Source organism: Leptonotus elevatus, chromosome 6 (assembly GCF_054856555.1).
Source record: "Leptonotus elevatus isolate MCC_2025b chromosome 6, RoL_Lele_1.0, whole genome shotgun sequence".
Lineage (NCBI taxonomy): Eukaryota > Metazoa > Chordata > Actinopteri > Syngnathiformes > Syngnathidae > Leptonotus > Leptonotus elevatus.
The window spans coordinates 25,763,904-25,778,978 of NC_141244.1; the positions used below are offsets into that span (position 1 = coordinate 25,763,904).

At 40.2% G+C, this 15,075-nt stretch overlaps 2 protein-coding genes across 5 annotated transcripts in view; both read left to right on the plus strand.

The window, feature by feature from the left end:
• The window catches only part of erfl1 (Ets2 repressor factor like 1), a 112,139-nt gene extending 107,108 nt beyond the window's left edge, over positions 1-5,031 (plus strand). For all 4 annotated transcript variants that reach the window (XM_086078777.1, XM_086078776.1, XM_086078778.1 and 1 more), the window contains one exon: positions 3,329-5,031. In XM_086078777.1, the coding sequence (XP_085934903.1) occupies positions 3,329-4,044 (716 nt within the window). In that variant the 3' untranslated portion in view covers positions 4,045-5,031. The remainder of the gene's footprint in view (positions 1-3,328) is intronic.
• A 1,531-nt stretch (positions 5,032-6,562) lies between these two features.
• arhgef1 (Rho guanine nucleotide exchange factor (GEF) 1) overlaps positions 6,563-15,075 on the plus strand; it is a 42,822-nt gene continuing 34,309 nt past the window's right edge. The window contains exon 1 of the mRNA XM_086078197.1: positions 6,563-6,686. The gene's annotated coding sequence lies outside the window, so the exon portion shown is untranslated. The remainder of the gene's footprint in view (positions 6,687-15,075) is intronic.

Below are 15,075 nucleotides of genomic sequence, written 5' to 3' on the forward strand. Positions count from 1 at the left end.
TGACCGATTTTGCAAGGCCCACAGAATATTGTGTTCAATTGCTATAAAAACATGGAACCTACCAAAAGAAAGATTCTCTCAACAGGAAGAAATCAGTTTCTATTTAGCAGCAATTAGCATTAGAATATAGCTAAGTTTCATCATTATTCACAAATCTGTTTTAAAAAAAAGCTTTTTTGCAACATGGCCCTGGTTGATCTCTTATACTCTGCTGCCACCTGTTGGTCGTTTTTTTGTAATAACTACCATTGCTTCAAGCATTCTCTTCAGTTCAGAGGCTGCATCAAAACCTTTCTGTTAGCTTTAGCATTAAAAAAATAAAATTTAAAAATACGTATAAATACGTTTTTATATTATGTTTAAAATTGAAAGTTTTTGGGAGCAAATGAGTAAATTAACATAAAAGTGGAAAAATATGTTACCCTAATACAAATATGGTTATATATTTTAGTTCATTGTTCATGGTAATTCCTAAAGTTATTTGAAGTTTAAAAAGATGTACTGCAACACGGTAAAAGTAGTGCAAAACACTGATTATTTTTTTGCCACTAGATGCATTTGTGTTTCATGTTGGATGTTGCATGGTAACAGCAACCATGCTTTTTTTTTTTTTTTTTTGAACATGAAGCAACTTACAGACAAGATTTCCCCAGTACAGGACTTTCCAAATATGGGGCATGCATTAATTGCTTTAAAAAAAGAAGAAGAAGAAGAAGTAACTTTTGGGATCCGCCAGCGACCGGAACCAGAAGCTCGTTTTGCTCTGTCGAATGTAAAAGCCAAACTCAGAAATTCATCACATTATCATGCCATATTCAACTTTTTTTTCCCCCCTCTGGTATGGCAGCAATCTGCTTCCGTTCTCAGTGGCTCAATTCTTATTGAAGGAAATAAGCAAGATGGCAGCCCGCAGTCAAGACTGCGAGGTGAGGCCCGCTTAGCCGGTGACTTGCGCATATTCTCGCCAAGGAAGGGAAGGTGAGGTCACGCCAGCGTCCGCGACTGATGCTGCTTCACGGGCCTACGCGCACATACACGCACAATACGCGGGAGGGAGGGAGGGAGGTAGAGTGTAAACAGATGCGCCCCCCCCCGCTCGCCCCCCTCCCCTCCCCTCCTCCTCCTCTTCTCCTTCATCCTCCACAGTTTGTCCTGGGGTCTTATTTCCTTCTCCCTCCCATGTGTCCCCGCCGTCCTAATCCCTTCCCAGGCAGGAAGGCCCTAATTGAGGGTGCAGGCTTCAGTTTGTGGCCTGTGGGCGCCCATTACTGTGTTTTCATAAGCAAGCGAGAAAGGCCCGTCTTGACTGATTCAATATTCATGTGTCTGCCAGCTACACGCGCACACGCACACACTTCAGCGCTGTCAAATTAGGCCCGCATAGTAAATAACGTGGCAGGCTGGCGGATGGAGGGGAAGAGAAAAGACGGGGGGGGGGGGGGGGGGGGGGGGAATGGGGGGGGGGCAGCGGGGGGGGGGCGCAGCGAGTTGCTCGACACTTGCAAGGAAGTCAACTGCGCTGGGAGGTGAACGTGCTTTTGTTTGCTCGTACTGCCGCTCACGCTCACACAAATGGCAACATTTTGCTCGTATTACAACAATAAAGCGGTAAAATTGGTGTTTTTTTTTCTTTTCAAATGTGTTACTATTTTTTTTTCGGCAAAAAAAAATGCTGTCATTTCCTATGAATAACATGCAATTTTTTTGTAAAAAAAATTAATAATCCAAAGTCTAGTGGGAGTAATATACAAGGGTCCAGTGGAAAAATAAAATAATAATTCACATTGTATAAAGGTATACCAGTATCGAGGGGCTGTAAAAAAATAATTAATTTGGGAAAAAAAAGTGCACTTTCCTCAGAACAAGATACTGTATTTAATATCTCATGTTACAAATGTACAGAATTATTATTTAGTTAACTTTTAAAAAATATATAATATTAGGGGCATTGTACATATATATATATATATATATATATATATATATATATATATATATATATATATATATATATATATATATATATATATATATATATAATACTTAAAAGATTTAAGAGGGGAAGAAAAATCACAAAAGTCACGATTGTACAGAAATGAGGTTGTAATGTTGTGAGAGTCGGAATTTTAAGAGGAAAATATCCTTGCTGAGAGATTGACCAATAAAAAAGTTGCACTGTTACGAGAAAATCATAGTGTGAGATTCACGAGAAAAACTTGTTCGGTTAAGAATTATCTGAGAATGACGTGTTAAAAAAAAAAAATTGTTAAGTCATGATTTAAAAACACGAAAAGATTAATTTTGAGAGATTTAACTCGACTTCGAACAAAGCAGAAAATCATGTGAGATTTATGACAAACTAGACTAACGGTTGATGCCATTTCTGGAGACATTGCATGGCAATGCTAAAAGCTGAACGCTAAGATTGAAATGCAAAAAATATATATATATATATATAAAAAAAAAAAATTTTTTTAAAAATAATAATAAAAGAGCAATGATGATGACATTTCCGAATGAACAATACTGAGCTCTTAAAAAAAATAAAATAAAAAATAAAAAAAAAGATTGAAATGCATACGGAATGCTTATGGAGTAAATTGAGAGATAAATTATGAAATGTTGACCTCCTGGTTAAAGGTCAATGCGCTTTTACCAACTGCACCACCGAGCAATACCAGAAACCCGGTAACGATGATGATAAGTTATATGTTTGGATGTGGGTGTGAAAAGTGACACGGTGGAAAAGTTCAATGGATGTCTTATTAAAAGTTGATATTTAATGTGCGAATACTGTAAGTAATGTGAAATCAAACGATATGTACCCCGGGAGGCGTGAATTTTTGAAGCAAGTTGAAATTTGATCAGTTGAAGTCGGAAATATTGTGTGGCAAAAAAGTGTGTCGGATAAAAATCACAACCTATGTGGGAATGCTTCAGCAATTACACGAGAATGACTTTGCGATGTTGCGAAAATGAAGTGGAAATTTTAAGAGAAAAAAATATGGATATTCCGAGATTCACTTCACTTGACGTCATAACAGTTTGAATGTTACGCAAGCGTAAAAGCAAGAAATGTGAAAAATAAATTTGATGAGGATGACGTGGTGACTTTATGACAAAAGAAACAGTTGGATTGTTCTGTGAATTCATTTGGAATTTGAAAAGAAAAAAAAAATCGTATTACGACTTTGACTTGAAGGCGGTCGCGTTTTATTCAAGATGAGAATTTGAATTGCAAATGATGCCGATTGAACATCCTTCCACCTTGTCGTCCATTTTGTCCGCGTGGACGCCTTTAACCTTCATGTTGTCTCGTGTGCGCTAGGTGGCCCCTGCTACACCAAACCGCCATCCCTGCTGGGCGCGTACCCCCGCAGCCCCCCCTTCGACTACCCGTGGGGCTTCAACCCCTACCTGCCCGGAGCCTTCTCCCTCAACAACTGCCCCAAACTGCCCCCCGGCTCCCTCTACCCCTCCCAGTTCTACCCCGGCCCCCTGCCCAGCGGCCTCTCCCAGCTGCCCCACCCCTTCTCCACCCTGCTGCCTCCGGGGGAGGCCGGCGCCAACGGGGCGGCGGCGGTGGCGGCGGCGGCGGCGGCAGCGGCGGCAGTGGCGGCGGGGGGCCGAGCGGGCCCGCCGCCCTACCCGGGGGGGCTGTCGCTGGGCCGCGTCGAGCTGGGCAACCCTCTGCTGGGCGGGGAGCGTGCCCGGGCCACGCCCCCGAGCCTGATCCCGGGCCGTCAGAGCCCCACGGAGAGGCGCGGCGGCAGCGCCAAGCGGGACGCCGAGTCGGACTCGGACCTGGAGATCACCGACCTGAGTGACTGCAGCTCGGACAACGAGCACGATTTCCCTGCGGCCAAGGACGGCGCGCCGGGGGGGAAGAAAGCAACGGCGGGGGGGGCCATCTCCTCCCTACCGCCGCCCCTGTCTGCCCACCCTCTCAAGGGCATGATGCCCCGCACGCCGCCGCCGCCACCGCCTGCCATCTTGCATGAGCGCCACAGGGAGACAGAGACCCTCAAAATGATTCACAGCTAATACTTCTTCTTCTTCTTCTTTTTCTGGCTCGATTGCTCTGCTTTTCTCCCCTTTTTGTCCGCGTCGTCAACATCAGACGTTCCCCTAAAACTTTTCACAGCGTGACACTTACTTCCCATGGCCATTTGAATCGTCAAATCTCCATGAATTGTCTTTCCTGTAAACAACCTTCACAAAGACACGAGCCGATACTGCCACCTGGTGGCGCATTCAATGTGATTCTGTTTGAATGACCTTCGGAGTCCTGTGCTTCAAATTGATGCTCCTGTTTTACACGCACAACAACAAAAAAGCTTTTTTTTTGTTTCTTTGTTTTGTTTTTTTACAACGTGTCTAGTAGTGTTTAGAGTTTAATTTAAACTACTTGTGGAAAAAAAGTTTTTGTTTTGTTTTTTCTTTTAAATATTTCTGAAATTGAATATATCCCACATTTCTAATGCTCGACAACGTGTATTTTTTCCCCGCGTTTTCCTGTCTTCATTTGTTTAAATTGACTTTAAAGCACTGACTTGCATTTGCCTTCCTGTATTTAATTGTGTCATAACGTATTTGCTTATTGTTTTGTTTTTTTAACCCCATTCCTAATGCTGTGAAAATTTATTTATTTCAGTGTTGTATTTATTTATTTTTTATTTTTTATTAATTTGTATTTATTTATTTATATTCATTCATTGATCCTAATTCATTTCAGTTCCACATTTCTGGTGGAGTCAAAATGCATTTTGTCTTATATTTTCATATGTATTAATTTCATTTAACTTGAACTGCATTTCAAGGGGATGTTTTAAAACCAACTTTTTTTCTTTCTTTTTTTTTATGCACACCACATTACTAGTGGTGTGAAAAAATTTCTCTTGTATTTTATTTTATTTATTTCAATTTGATTTCCACCAAGTTTCCAGTGTTGTCTTCAAATTCATTTTTATTTATATTCTTGCACATTGGGGGAGGTAAAAAATGGAAGAAAAGAAGAGCAGATATTTGCAATTTGTATGAATATTTGTGTGTGTGTGTGTGTGTGTGTGTGTGTGTGTGTGTGTGTGTGTGTGTGTGTGTGTGTGTGTGTGTGTGTGTGTGTGTGTGTGTATATATTTTAATATGTTGTACATTTAATGATGAGCACCTATGACGCGAGCTCACGGTATCGTGGTGATTTCATTCCGTATTTAATTCAGTATGTCGGGGCAGGGGGATAAAGTTATAAGCTTATGTGTATCCAAAGTTTCAATAATTCATAAGCAGATGTTTTCCTATGATGAGCTTATTGGGATGCTGTCGGAGTTTTTAATAGTGCCCTTTGGTCTTTTTTCCCCCGCCAAAGTGTCCACCCCACAAATCCTTCGGGGTGCACAAAACATGCCGGTAGACTTATTTTTATATTTGCATTCATCCAGTGCTTCAAACTATTTGATTTGGTTTACTTAAATTTTAATTTGATTAAAATGTATTCCATGGGATTAAAAAAAAAACATGATGAGCCACATTGTACTCAGTATTGTAAAGTTCCTAATAATGTGACACACAAGCAGATGTAAATATTGGTTTTCTGTGTGCGTGTGTGTACATCTCAAATTTGCTTTGTTTTACTGTAAAGAGGTCACATGGGAAAAAGATTAATATCCTGAAAAGCAATAAATTGAATTATTTGGGATATTGGATTGTTGTCACTTTCTTGTTTTATTAGTAAATTAAAAATGATTGCATTGTGGCGTGGCATCACACTTTATTTGTTAATGTCATGTAGAAACAACTTCTGGCACAATTTGACTAAACGTAACTATAGTATAGTGTACTGTACAGTGTAGGTACATTTTCTAGTTTTTTATTTTTGATTAATAAAGCATCTGTTCGTTCGTTCATTCGTGCATTCATTCGCAGCATATTCCCAGTCTACATTCAAATCAGGTCGTTGTTGGTGCACTAGAGGGCGCCAGACACCCTCAAAACAAATCTCTTTATAGTGCTTTGATGTCTCGCTGCGTGATAAAAGTCTAAAAAATAAATCTAATCAAAGCGTATCGTGCCAATCACTGACATCATGAGCGTGTTTATTATAAATAACCGATTTTTAACTGTTAAACAGCGACATTAATGTCATTTAAAGTGGGCAAGTTTAGGTGGGAACTTTGTTAACGAGACCAGAGAAGAGACTTTGATTATTATAATTATACAAGCAATATAACACTTAATAGTGAGTATTGTGCATAGAATAATGACAGTTTGGGTTTAAAATATATAAATAGTTTAATTAAACACGGTAAAAGCTTCTCAACTTTTTTTTGACAGTTACAGTAGAGGCGGAAGTTTTAGTGTGTGACACAATACGGAAGCGGCTCGTTCCATAGCATTTTTAAAATAAACATCTTTTCCCCCCTTAAGTGTCTAAACTTTTCCAGTCGCAATACGGTATTTCATAATACAAAACTGAAATAAAAAATAAATAAAAAAATATATATATCTAGATCTACAATTTCAGTGAGTGAGTAGTTTCTCGTGTACTTCCGCGTACAATGTTTTTTTTCTCCCTCCTCCCCCCTCCCGCCCCCCACCTTTGCTCACTTCACTTGATGGCACACGACAACTTTTTCCCTTCACGAAACCTGATTTAGACGCTCGGACGGACGTTTTCTCCCTCTTTGCGGGTGAGTAAAGCTTTCAAACATGACCAACGGCGAGCTGTTTGTGGGACTTAAAAAAAAAAGTGTCTTAAAAAGGTGACCGCGAAGGTGTTTTCAGTTTTTTTCTCTCCCCCGACAAATCCCCCAGCACGGTAACGCTGCGCCGGACTACACCGCATCCTGTGCGGCTGAGTTTTGCAATTATATATATATTTCTTCAGATAAATAAAATAACGGTGCGTTTTTACTGACACTTTTCAAGCCGCTGAGCAGCAACTGCTTTGCGTGTGACGCGTGGGAATTCATGCAAGAAAGCGTTTGTGTGTCCTGATGTCGTTGATCTTGAGATCAAACGACAGTTGCATTTAGGTGTCAGAAAAATCATCGGAATTCTCACAATTTGTGGAGTTTTTCCACTGACAGCTATTCGGGAGAAATGTTTGTGTTAATTTATTGTATGTGGTGTTTACGTGCAGTGACAGACCATAGTCACGCCTGCCCCACTGTGGCACATGACAAAAGGGTGGGAAACCTGCAACCAGTGGGCCATACGTGGCCCGGCAAGAGCATTTTATACGGCCCCACGTGCAATTTTAAAAACAGTGCAAGGATTTTCTAAAAGGTTAAGTCAGGGGTTTCAAACATGGTGCCTGCAGGCGCGAGGTAGCCCCCAAGAACCACACGAGTTGCCCTTGGGTCTTTTCTAAATAAATAAAACCCCAAAACAATAAAAACTCATCAGTGATGAGACATTGTGATATCCTCGAATGTTGTACAAGTGATCATTTGAAAATGCATATATTGGTAGAGATTTACAGAAATTAATTGTGGCATACTGATTTTTTTTGGTTTCCTAATTATTGTGAGAAATCACAACATGATCAGTGTCTTTACATGAATTAATATTCTATATTAATCAGAGGTGGCAAATCCAGGTACAGAAAGCAAAAACCTTGCTTTAGCAATTAATGCTAGCTAGCTAGCTAGGTCCGTAGCAGGTAAACGAGTACCATGGGAACTAGCTAGGGAGCTAGCTAGCTAGCTAGCACCTGGGGCCGTTTTTACTTTCTGGACATGGATTTGCCAGAATAAGTAAATACAACAAAAAATGATTCATAATAATAGAGATGACACATTTCTACATAATATAATTATTTATCAAGGTAACGAGTATTATAAAAATAAAATACATTAACTTTTTTTTTTTTATCGAAATTTAAGATAAGACTCCCCAAACCTTACATCCTTTTAACGAAAAGCCCCGAAACAAAGTGCTCATCATGCGTAACAAACATTTGCTAATCTAATATTTCTTCATACATTTAGTATGACCCAAAAACAAAATGGCTGCCCTGCATAGCCTCGTTAAAGATGCAGACGAGATCAATAATGAGTGTCTGCATAATATTGATTGCTGCTTTTTGCTTGTGTGTGTGTGCGCGTCCTCGTCCTCTCAGGAAACAGCAGCGAGCGCGTAATTGACCAAAATAACCACATTTCGTCAGTCCACACTTTGCTTAATCATTAAGCATTTTGTTGCTTTTGCTTCCTCCCTTGTGATGCTGCTGCAGCTGAGTCAGAGCGTAAAGGTGGAGCAAGGGGGAGTTGGTCGCACCGTGCGCCCGCCATCCCGCCGGCTGAACAAGTGCCGGCTTGTGCGCAGCCCAAAGGCCACCTTCTCTTCCTTTTAAAGGAATGTTGCCTGTTTTCATCGCACTTCGCTTCCTCCGCCGTGTCGTAAAACGGGGGGGGGGGGGGGGGGGGCGTTAGGATAAACAACAGACTGGCAATGGCCAACGCGCTGGATGGTTTTTTTTTTTTTTATCCAGAGGGGGATCAGAGCGTTAGCAGACAAGCTAATAATTCTCGATGACTGAAAGTATTCTTCTCTGGCTGATGCTTTTCTTTGCCATCGTCTTTTCTTCTGAGATGATCGGGAACGAGCCAAGTGGCTGAAATGGGGTTTCATAAAATACTAGTACAGTAATCCCCCCCTTCCAAATAGAAATACCATAATTACTCCCTAGGGCTATTTTCAGAGCATTCCAATACTTGATACTTTGTAAGGTCTTTAATCTCTTTTGAAATAATACATTAAAAAAAAAAGCATACACAGTGTAACAGTGTACTGATCACTTGTTGTATTTACACCAAGTAGAAACAAATCCTGTTTTTCAAAGTAACACATTTTAACTCATCGAATTAAACTCTAAATGATCCAACAGCCGTTGTTTCTGTAGGCCTAAAAAGCAGGACTGAAGATGATTTGACTATCAATCATCTTCAGCAAAAACTAGGATGAGCTTGAAACACTTCCTGTTTTCCTTCATCTTTCAAATGTACTGTACACAGTGTTAAACAAAGTAGTGAGCCATCATCTTGTGGTCCACAATAGAATTGCACCCAAAACAAATAAGAGGCAGAAAAAAATGCAGTTAATCTCCGGCCATCGGGGTGTTCAGAGATTTTCCCCGCGTCCGAACGTTTCGCTCACAGATACGTTTTCAGCAATCTGCAGAAAACTCAAGATTTACTTTTTAACTTCACTCTTGATGGGTGAAAATCAGCGAGCTGCTTTCTGTTGCGGTTGTAATGAAGACGAGCGGTCTTCGCGAACAATTTCCTCGGTTTTATCCGCGTTGCATTCATGGCCAGGATCTTCACCTGTCCGTCTCACTTAGCGCGTTGGAAAAGTAAGAAAATGGAAAGAGTTACTCCCGTCTGCCCAGCGCGGAGTCTTGTGGCGGCCAGTTAGGGAGAGCAGAAGCGAGACGGCGAGTTAGCGAGTGAGAATGAAGTCATTCATGGGAGGCTTGGAAGAAAAAAAAAAATCCCAATCCGTGGATTGAAGGTGAAAACTGGCACTCGGGGTCTTTAAATAAAAAAACAAAACAAACAAGGTTATGCTTTAGGAAAACGAACTTAGCTGAAAGCTAGCAAGTAATGCAAAGCACCAATGGTGTGCTAACGGTTAGCAACTTAGCATTGAATGTTGCAGTTTTAGAAGTGATGTATATTTGAACGCAACACGTAGACAGATAATATAACGATACTCACAGCCATATATTATAAGGGACAGCACAGTTTTCTTTCCCCAGATGGACTTTTTTTTTTTTTTTAATTATCCAAAATAAGGCTCCTTTTTCTGACTTTTTCGCTTATGAAGTATGATATTTATTTACATATGAAATATTCAAATTTCTCTTTGAAATTTTCTGACTTAAAAATAAATCTTTTTTGGGGGGGTTAGGTTGTAATGTGTTTAAATGTTTTTTGTTAAAAAAAAAAGAAGGGGGATGTATTCATATATAATGTTTATATAATGTAGTTTTAAAAGCGATAATATCAGCTAATTAAATTGGCCAGCCGATTAATCAGACTTTTTTTTTTTCCATGTGTATTTTGCATCACAGTTCAGTAACCCCCCCCCCCCCCCCCAAATAAATAAATAGATAAATAGAAAAAAGAAAAAAAAGACTGCTTTGTCCGGGTTCCATTATGTAGGCTGTCCTGGATCATCAGCGAGTGATAAACAATATCAACATATGGTCCCCCACTGCCGCCAAACAAACTTTTCGCAACGTCTTTCGGATTAGCGCGAGGTTAGCGTAGCCACGTAGTGCCTTTGCTGGCAAAAAGCGCTCCCAATGTTCTACATGGGCGCCATGTAAAAGCAAATGAAATCCAGACGCTACACAGCAGACTTATAAATAAACGACTCAGGGTCCCATAGTGGCCTGTGTGTGTCTGGCCTCGGCAATTAGCCCTCTGCGCGCGCGCGCACACACGCGCACACGGGAGCAGTTAGAGCGAGGGAAGTGCCAATCCGTGCCAGTCGATGGCGCTTGGCCTATCAAATGTTTCCATGGAGCTGGTGACCTCCATGTTGGGGGGGGGTCGGGCAGTGCAGTGCAGTGGGGGTCGATGATGAGGGAGTTGCGGAACATGAAATGTTCTCTGGGTCATGGAAGTAGAAGAACATAAAATGGCTGCCCGAGCCGTGGCGAACGGCCAGCGATAAAAATCGTCTCTGCGGCCGAGCGATGTCGAAAGAGAAGTGGCAAGCCGTTATCTCGTTTTTGCCGCGTAACGCCGGCAAAGTGACATTCGTGGGGGCGGCGGGGCGCACAAGGGCCTGCTTTCTGTCAGTTTGCAGACTTTGCACTGAAGAGGTGGCAAGAAAAAAAAGGACGAGGTCACGTCCAAAGACGCAGACGAGACCTGCCTCAAAAAACATCATTTATTTTTCTTCAAACTTTCTACTCCGTATTTTGCATTGCATTCATTCTCTATTGACATTGTTTGGACTGTGCGGGCGTTCCTAATGCAGTGTCCCGTGAGCGCCACAGCGGCCGGCCGGCGCTTTGTTGTCTGCCGGCTGTCAGAGCGGCGGTCAGATTTCTGGGATAACTTTGCCCTTTGTTGCGCCGCTGGTCAGCAGCGCCGCGCACGCGGACAGACGGACGGACGGACGTTGGCTGCCGTTTGTTCGCCATATCCAGAAAGCGGGTTACCCCTCCCCCGGGTGGGGGGGGGGGGGTCCACCCGTAGTGGGCGCTGGCGGAAGTGATATTACAAGCTTGTGTGTCACTTTGTCTGCGCAAGAAAATGCCTTTTATAGTCTTGCAGTGGACGTTTGTGAATGATTTCAGTCTGGTTGGAAGCTACAACTGCACAGCTGAGATAACATTGAGGCTAGTAAAGATGATCGTTTAGTGGGTTTGGCCCAGAATGATCATTTTTACTCCAGTACGGTGGTGCCTTGAGATACGAGTGACCCAACTTGTGAGTTTCGGCAATATGTTTCTTTTTACGCTCAGTTGAGCGAGAATGACACTTAATCATAGTTTGTGCCTTTGGAAAGTCCGCTTAGCATAATGCTAACTAGACAAAGTAGTACAATTTCTGCAGGAATTGCGTGGAAATGCAAATGAAAGATTTGAATGCATGTGCTTAGGAATAAATTGAAAGATAAGCTCCGTGGTGGAAGGCAATTGCTTTAATCATTGAGCTAACTTGACTTTTTTTTAGAAATCATGGCTATTAGCATATTTATTTTGAAAAGTGTCATCTGATGCTGAAAGCTGGCATGCATTCAATAATTTCAGTGAAATTATTGAATGCATTTCTTGATATCGTAGTCAGTTGGTATACATGTTAAGTATGTCAATTAGCATAATGGCTATGGATATATTTGCAATGTACAGTCGAAAGGTGGGATTCAAACCGGCGACCTCCTGGTTACGAGACAAGCAAGTTTAAATGTGAACGGTGTAAATCGGAAGTATTCTCTTGGAGTTGTTACACGGCAAAATAATGTGGAGAATAAAAATCACAATAACATATGTGGGGAACGCCACAACAAATGATTCAAAATACCATTGCTAACGGTTAGCATCTGTTGCCACGGTTTTAGAAGCAATGGATATTCCAATGCAAACATGACGAGAGATAATATAACAATACTCGCAGGCATGTATTTTTTTTTATTCTTTACAAAAAAAAAAGACTGAAATGATGAATGACTGAGTCGCTTACAGTAGTAGTCGTAGAAGAAGAACTACTTTTCTTCATTTGCATCAGGAGCGACACACTTTTTTTTTTTCCTCAAATGTACATTTTTCTAAAATTCTCCAGAATAAGGCCTTTTAATTTTGAGTAATTCTGACTTCCAAATGAATTTTTGTTCTTTTCAAAAATTGCAATGGTACAAAAATTTATTATTTTTAATTAAAAGAAAAAAGAAAAAAGGAAGAAAGTACTCTAAGGTTTGAGAAAAAAAGTTTGAGATTAAAAAAATAAGTTTTTTTTTAATTAAAAAAAAAATAAATAAATAAATATATATATATATATATATATATATATATATATATATTTTATTTATTTTATTTTATTTTTTAAACAAAACAAAACAAAAAAAAATATATATATAGTTATATATTATTTTTTGTTTTGTTTTGTTTTTTAAATGAAAAAAAAAACTTATTTTTTTAATCTCAAACTTTTTTTCTCAAACCTTAGAGTACTTTCTTCTTCTTTTTTTAATTTTAATTAAAAATAATCCATTTTTGTACCATTGCAATTTTTATCCTGTAGTGCATTTCCCTCTTTTTGTCCAAGTCTTTCATCCAAACGATCCACCCTCAAAAAGCGCTGCGGCAGAACTTCCAGAAAGACGTTTTTGGAGCAAGCGAGAGCCCGTGCAGCAGCTTCTGCTACCGTGTTCAGTGAGCCGGAGCAGAACCCTCGCGGCGCACGAGACAGGAAACAGCTGCACTTGTGAAAGATGTTTTGTGTTGCCCCTCACTTTTTCCAACTCAACGTGAGCGTGTTGCTTTCAAATTGCCCGTCAGTTGGCTTGGCTGCGTGCTCCTTTCTTTCCAGCCTTTAACATTTCTGTCCAGAGGACATTTGATGTGTTAAATCAGACAAAATGGATGTCGTTTAGCAATGAAGACCTCTGCCAAGGCCCAACTATCGGATTGTCGTGTTTTTCAGCAAAGTTTGCCAAACATTGTGAAACCCATCTCATCGTTTGCGCCCTGTAACATGTTTTTTTTAAAACAGTTTTTGAGTGTCAGTTTTTTTTTTTTTTTTTTACAATACTGTAATGTCATCACATACACAGCTAATGAAGGTTTGAAAAACATTAAGGCACTTTTACCAAAAATGCACAACATTTTTGAAACAATGTTCCTCGTTTCTTAAAACCGTAGCAAAAATGATTGAAAGCGGGAATTTTCTAGTAAGTTAAATAAATATCCTAAACCTTAATAATCGGGAAATGGACGTTCATCACTTTCACTTTTACTTAGGTTTACGTTAAAATTGTTTGGTAGAATTTTGGCAAGTTGTCGTAGTGAACGCTTAAAGACTGCAATCAAAAGTGTTTAGTAAGTTAATATCAACTGTAAAATAATGAGATAAATTGTCTTCTTTCAAATTCATTCCTGCTGTATTGGCCGTTATTTTAGCATACGTCTAACCTATAATGCCTAAAACATTTATTGTTTTTGTCATATTAAAGGAGTTTTCAAGTATGAAAGAGTTCAAGCCCAGTCTCGTGGATGCTAATTAGCTTTAGCTTTAGGCTAGCTAGTACACCTAAAGGCTATGCTATAAATACACAAGGTCTCGTTCTCTTTTTTTCATGTTTAGTTAGACAGTAAACTTTAACAGTTTGTATTATAAAATCATTTTTTCTCTGATTGCTGTTTATTAACCAGTGATTGGTGTTTATTTCTTACTTTGTATTTGTAGGGTGGCCATATTTCCATCCCCCCCCCCCCCCCCAAAAAAAAAGAGGACACTTGCCCCGGCCTTGAAATTGTGATACCAGTCGCAGTTACACAGTGTACTTCACCTCCTTTTAGTTACGCAATGCCAACCGGACATTTTCACAAATTGATTTAAGAAAAAAAAAACGGCTGTACTATGTTACCGATTTGGTCATTGCTTTCCAAAGTAAAGACAGATGTTTGCAAATGTCTTATTTTGATTAAACACAGAAGATAATCAGTCTTCTTTCAGGAAGGACTACAGAAAACAGTCAACAATTCCATGTTGATATGCCGAAATCAGAGGATTTGGACCATTTAAAAATAAATAAATAATGGCTCTTAACGATAATATCGATGACCGTGATAGTTAATTACTTGTCGATTAATCGATTCATTTTGACAGCTTTAATTAAAAGGCCTCCTTTTGAACGATAGTTCACTATTTGCTAAAGGCTGCCAACTTGAAGTGACATGAGTCAATGAAGTTGTAACGTTTGTGCTCGCAAGTCAAAGCAAAAAAATATATATATATATATATATTCCAGTCCAAACGAAAGCTCTTATCTCAAAGCGCCACTGTACTTTGCATGTGTTGAGTGCGTAAAACATGACTGCTGCTCTTATGTAACTGTGACTGTGTGACAGCATGGTGAACATAAAGACATCGACAGACACACACGCACACGCACACACACGCACACACACGCACACACACACACACGCACACACAGAGGCAACAGTGTGTTTTCACTGAGGTGTTCGCTTACGTCACCTCTGCCAGCTGCAGCCAAAAAAGCATTTGTTCCCCGGTGGAAGCATTTAGTGTGTTTGTGAAGAGAGGACATTGTTCTTGTTCACGTGCTTCCTTTAAAAAAATAAAAATAAATGCACAAAATAAACACTTTCAGGTGATTCTTTTTCCGCCGTGTTATTTCCCGCACTTGACCTTCTGCCTTGTTGTTTTTTGCCTCCTCTCTTATTTGTCTCCTCTCTGGTCTGCAACGCTTTCTTCCCTCTCTGTGTTTAGTCTATAAGAGCGGGGTGGGGGGGGGGGGGTGCGGGGGGTGGTCGTTCTGTCCTAAAAGCTGTAAAAACTGCACTAAAGGTCCTGGAAGGCGGTTAAAAAAAAACGT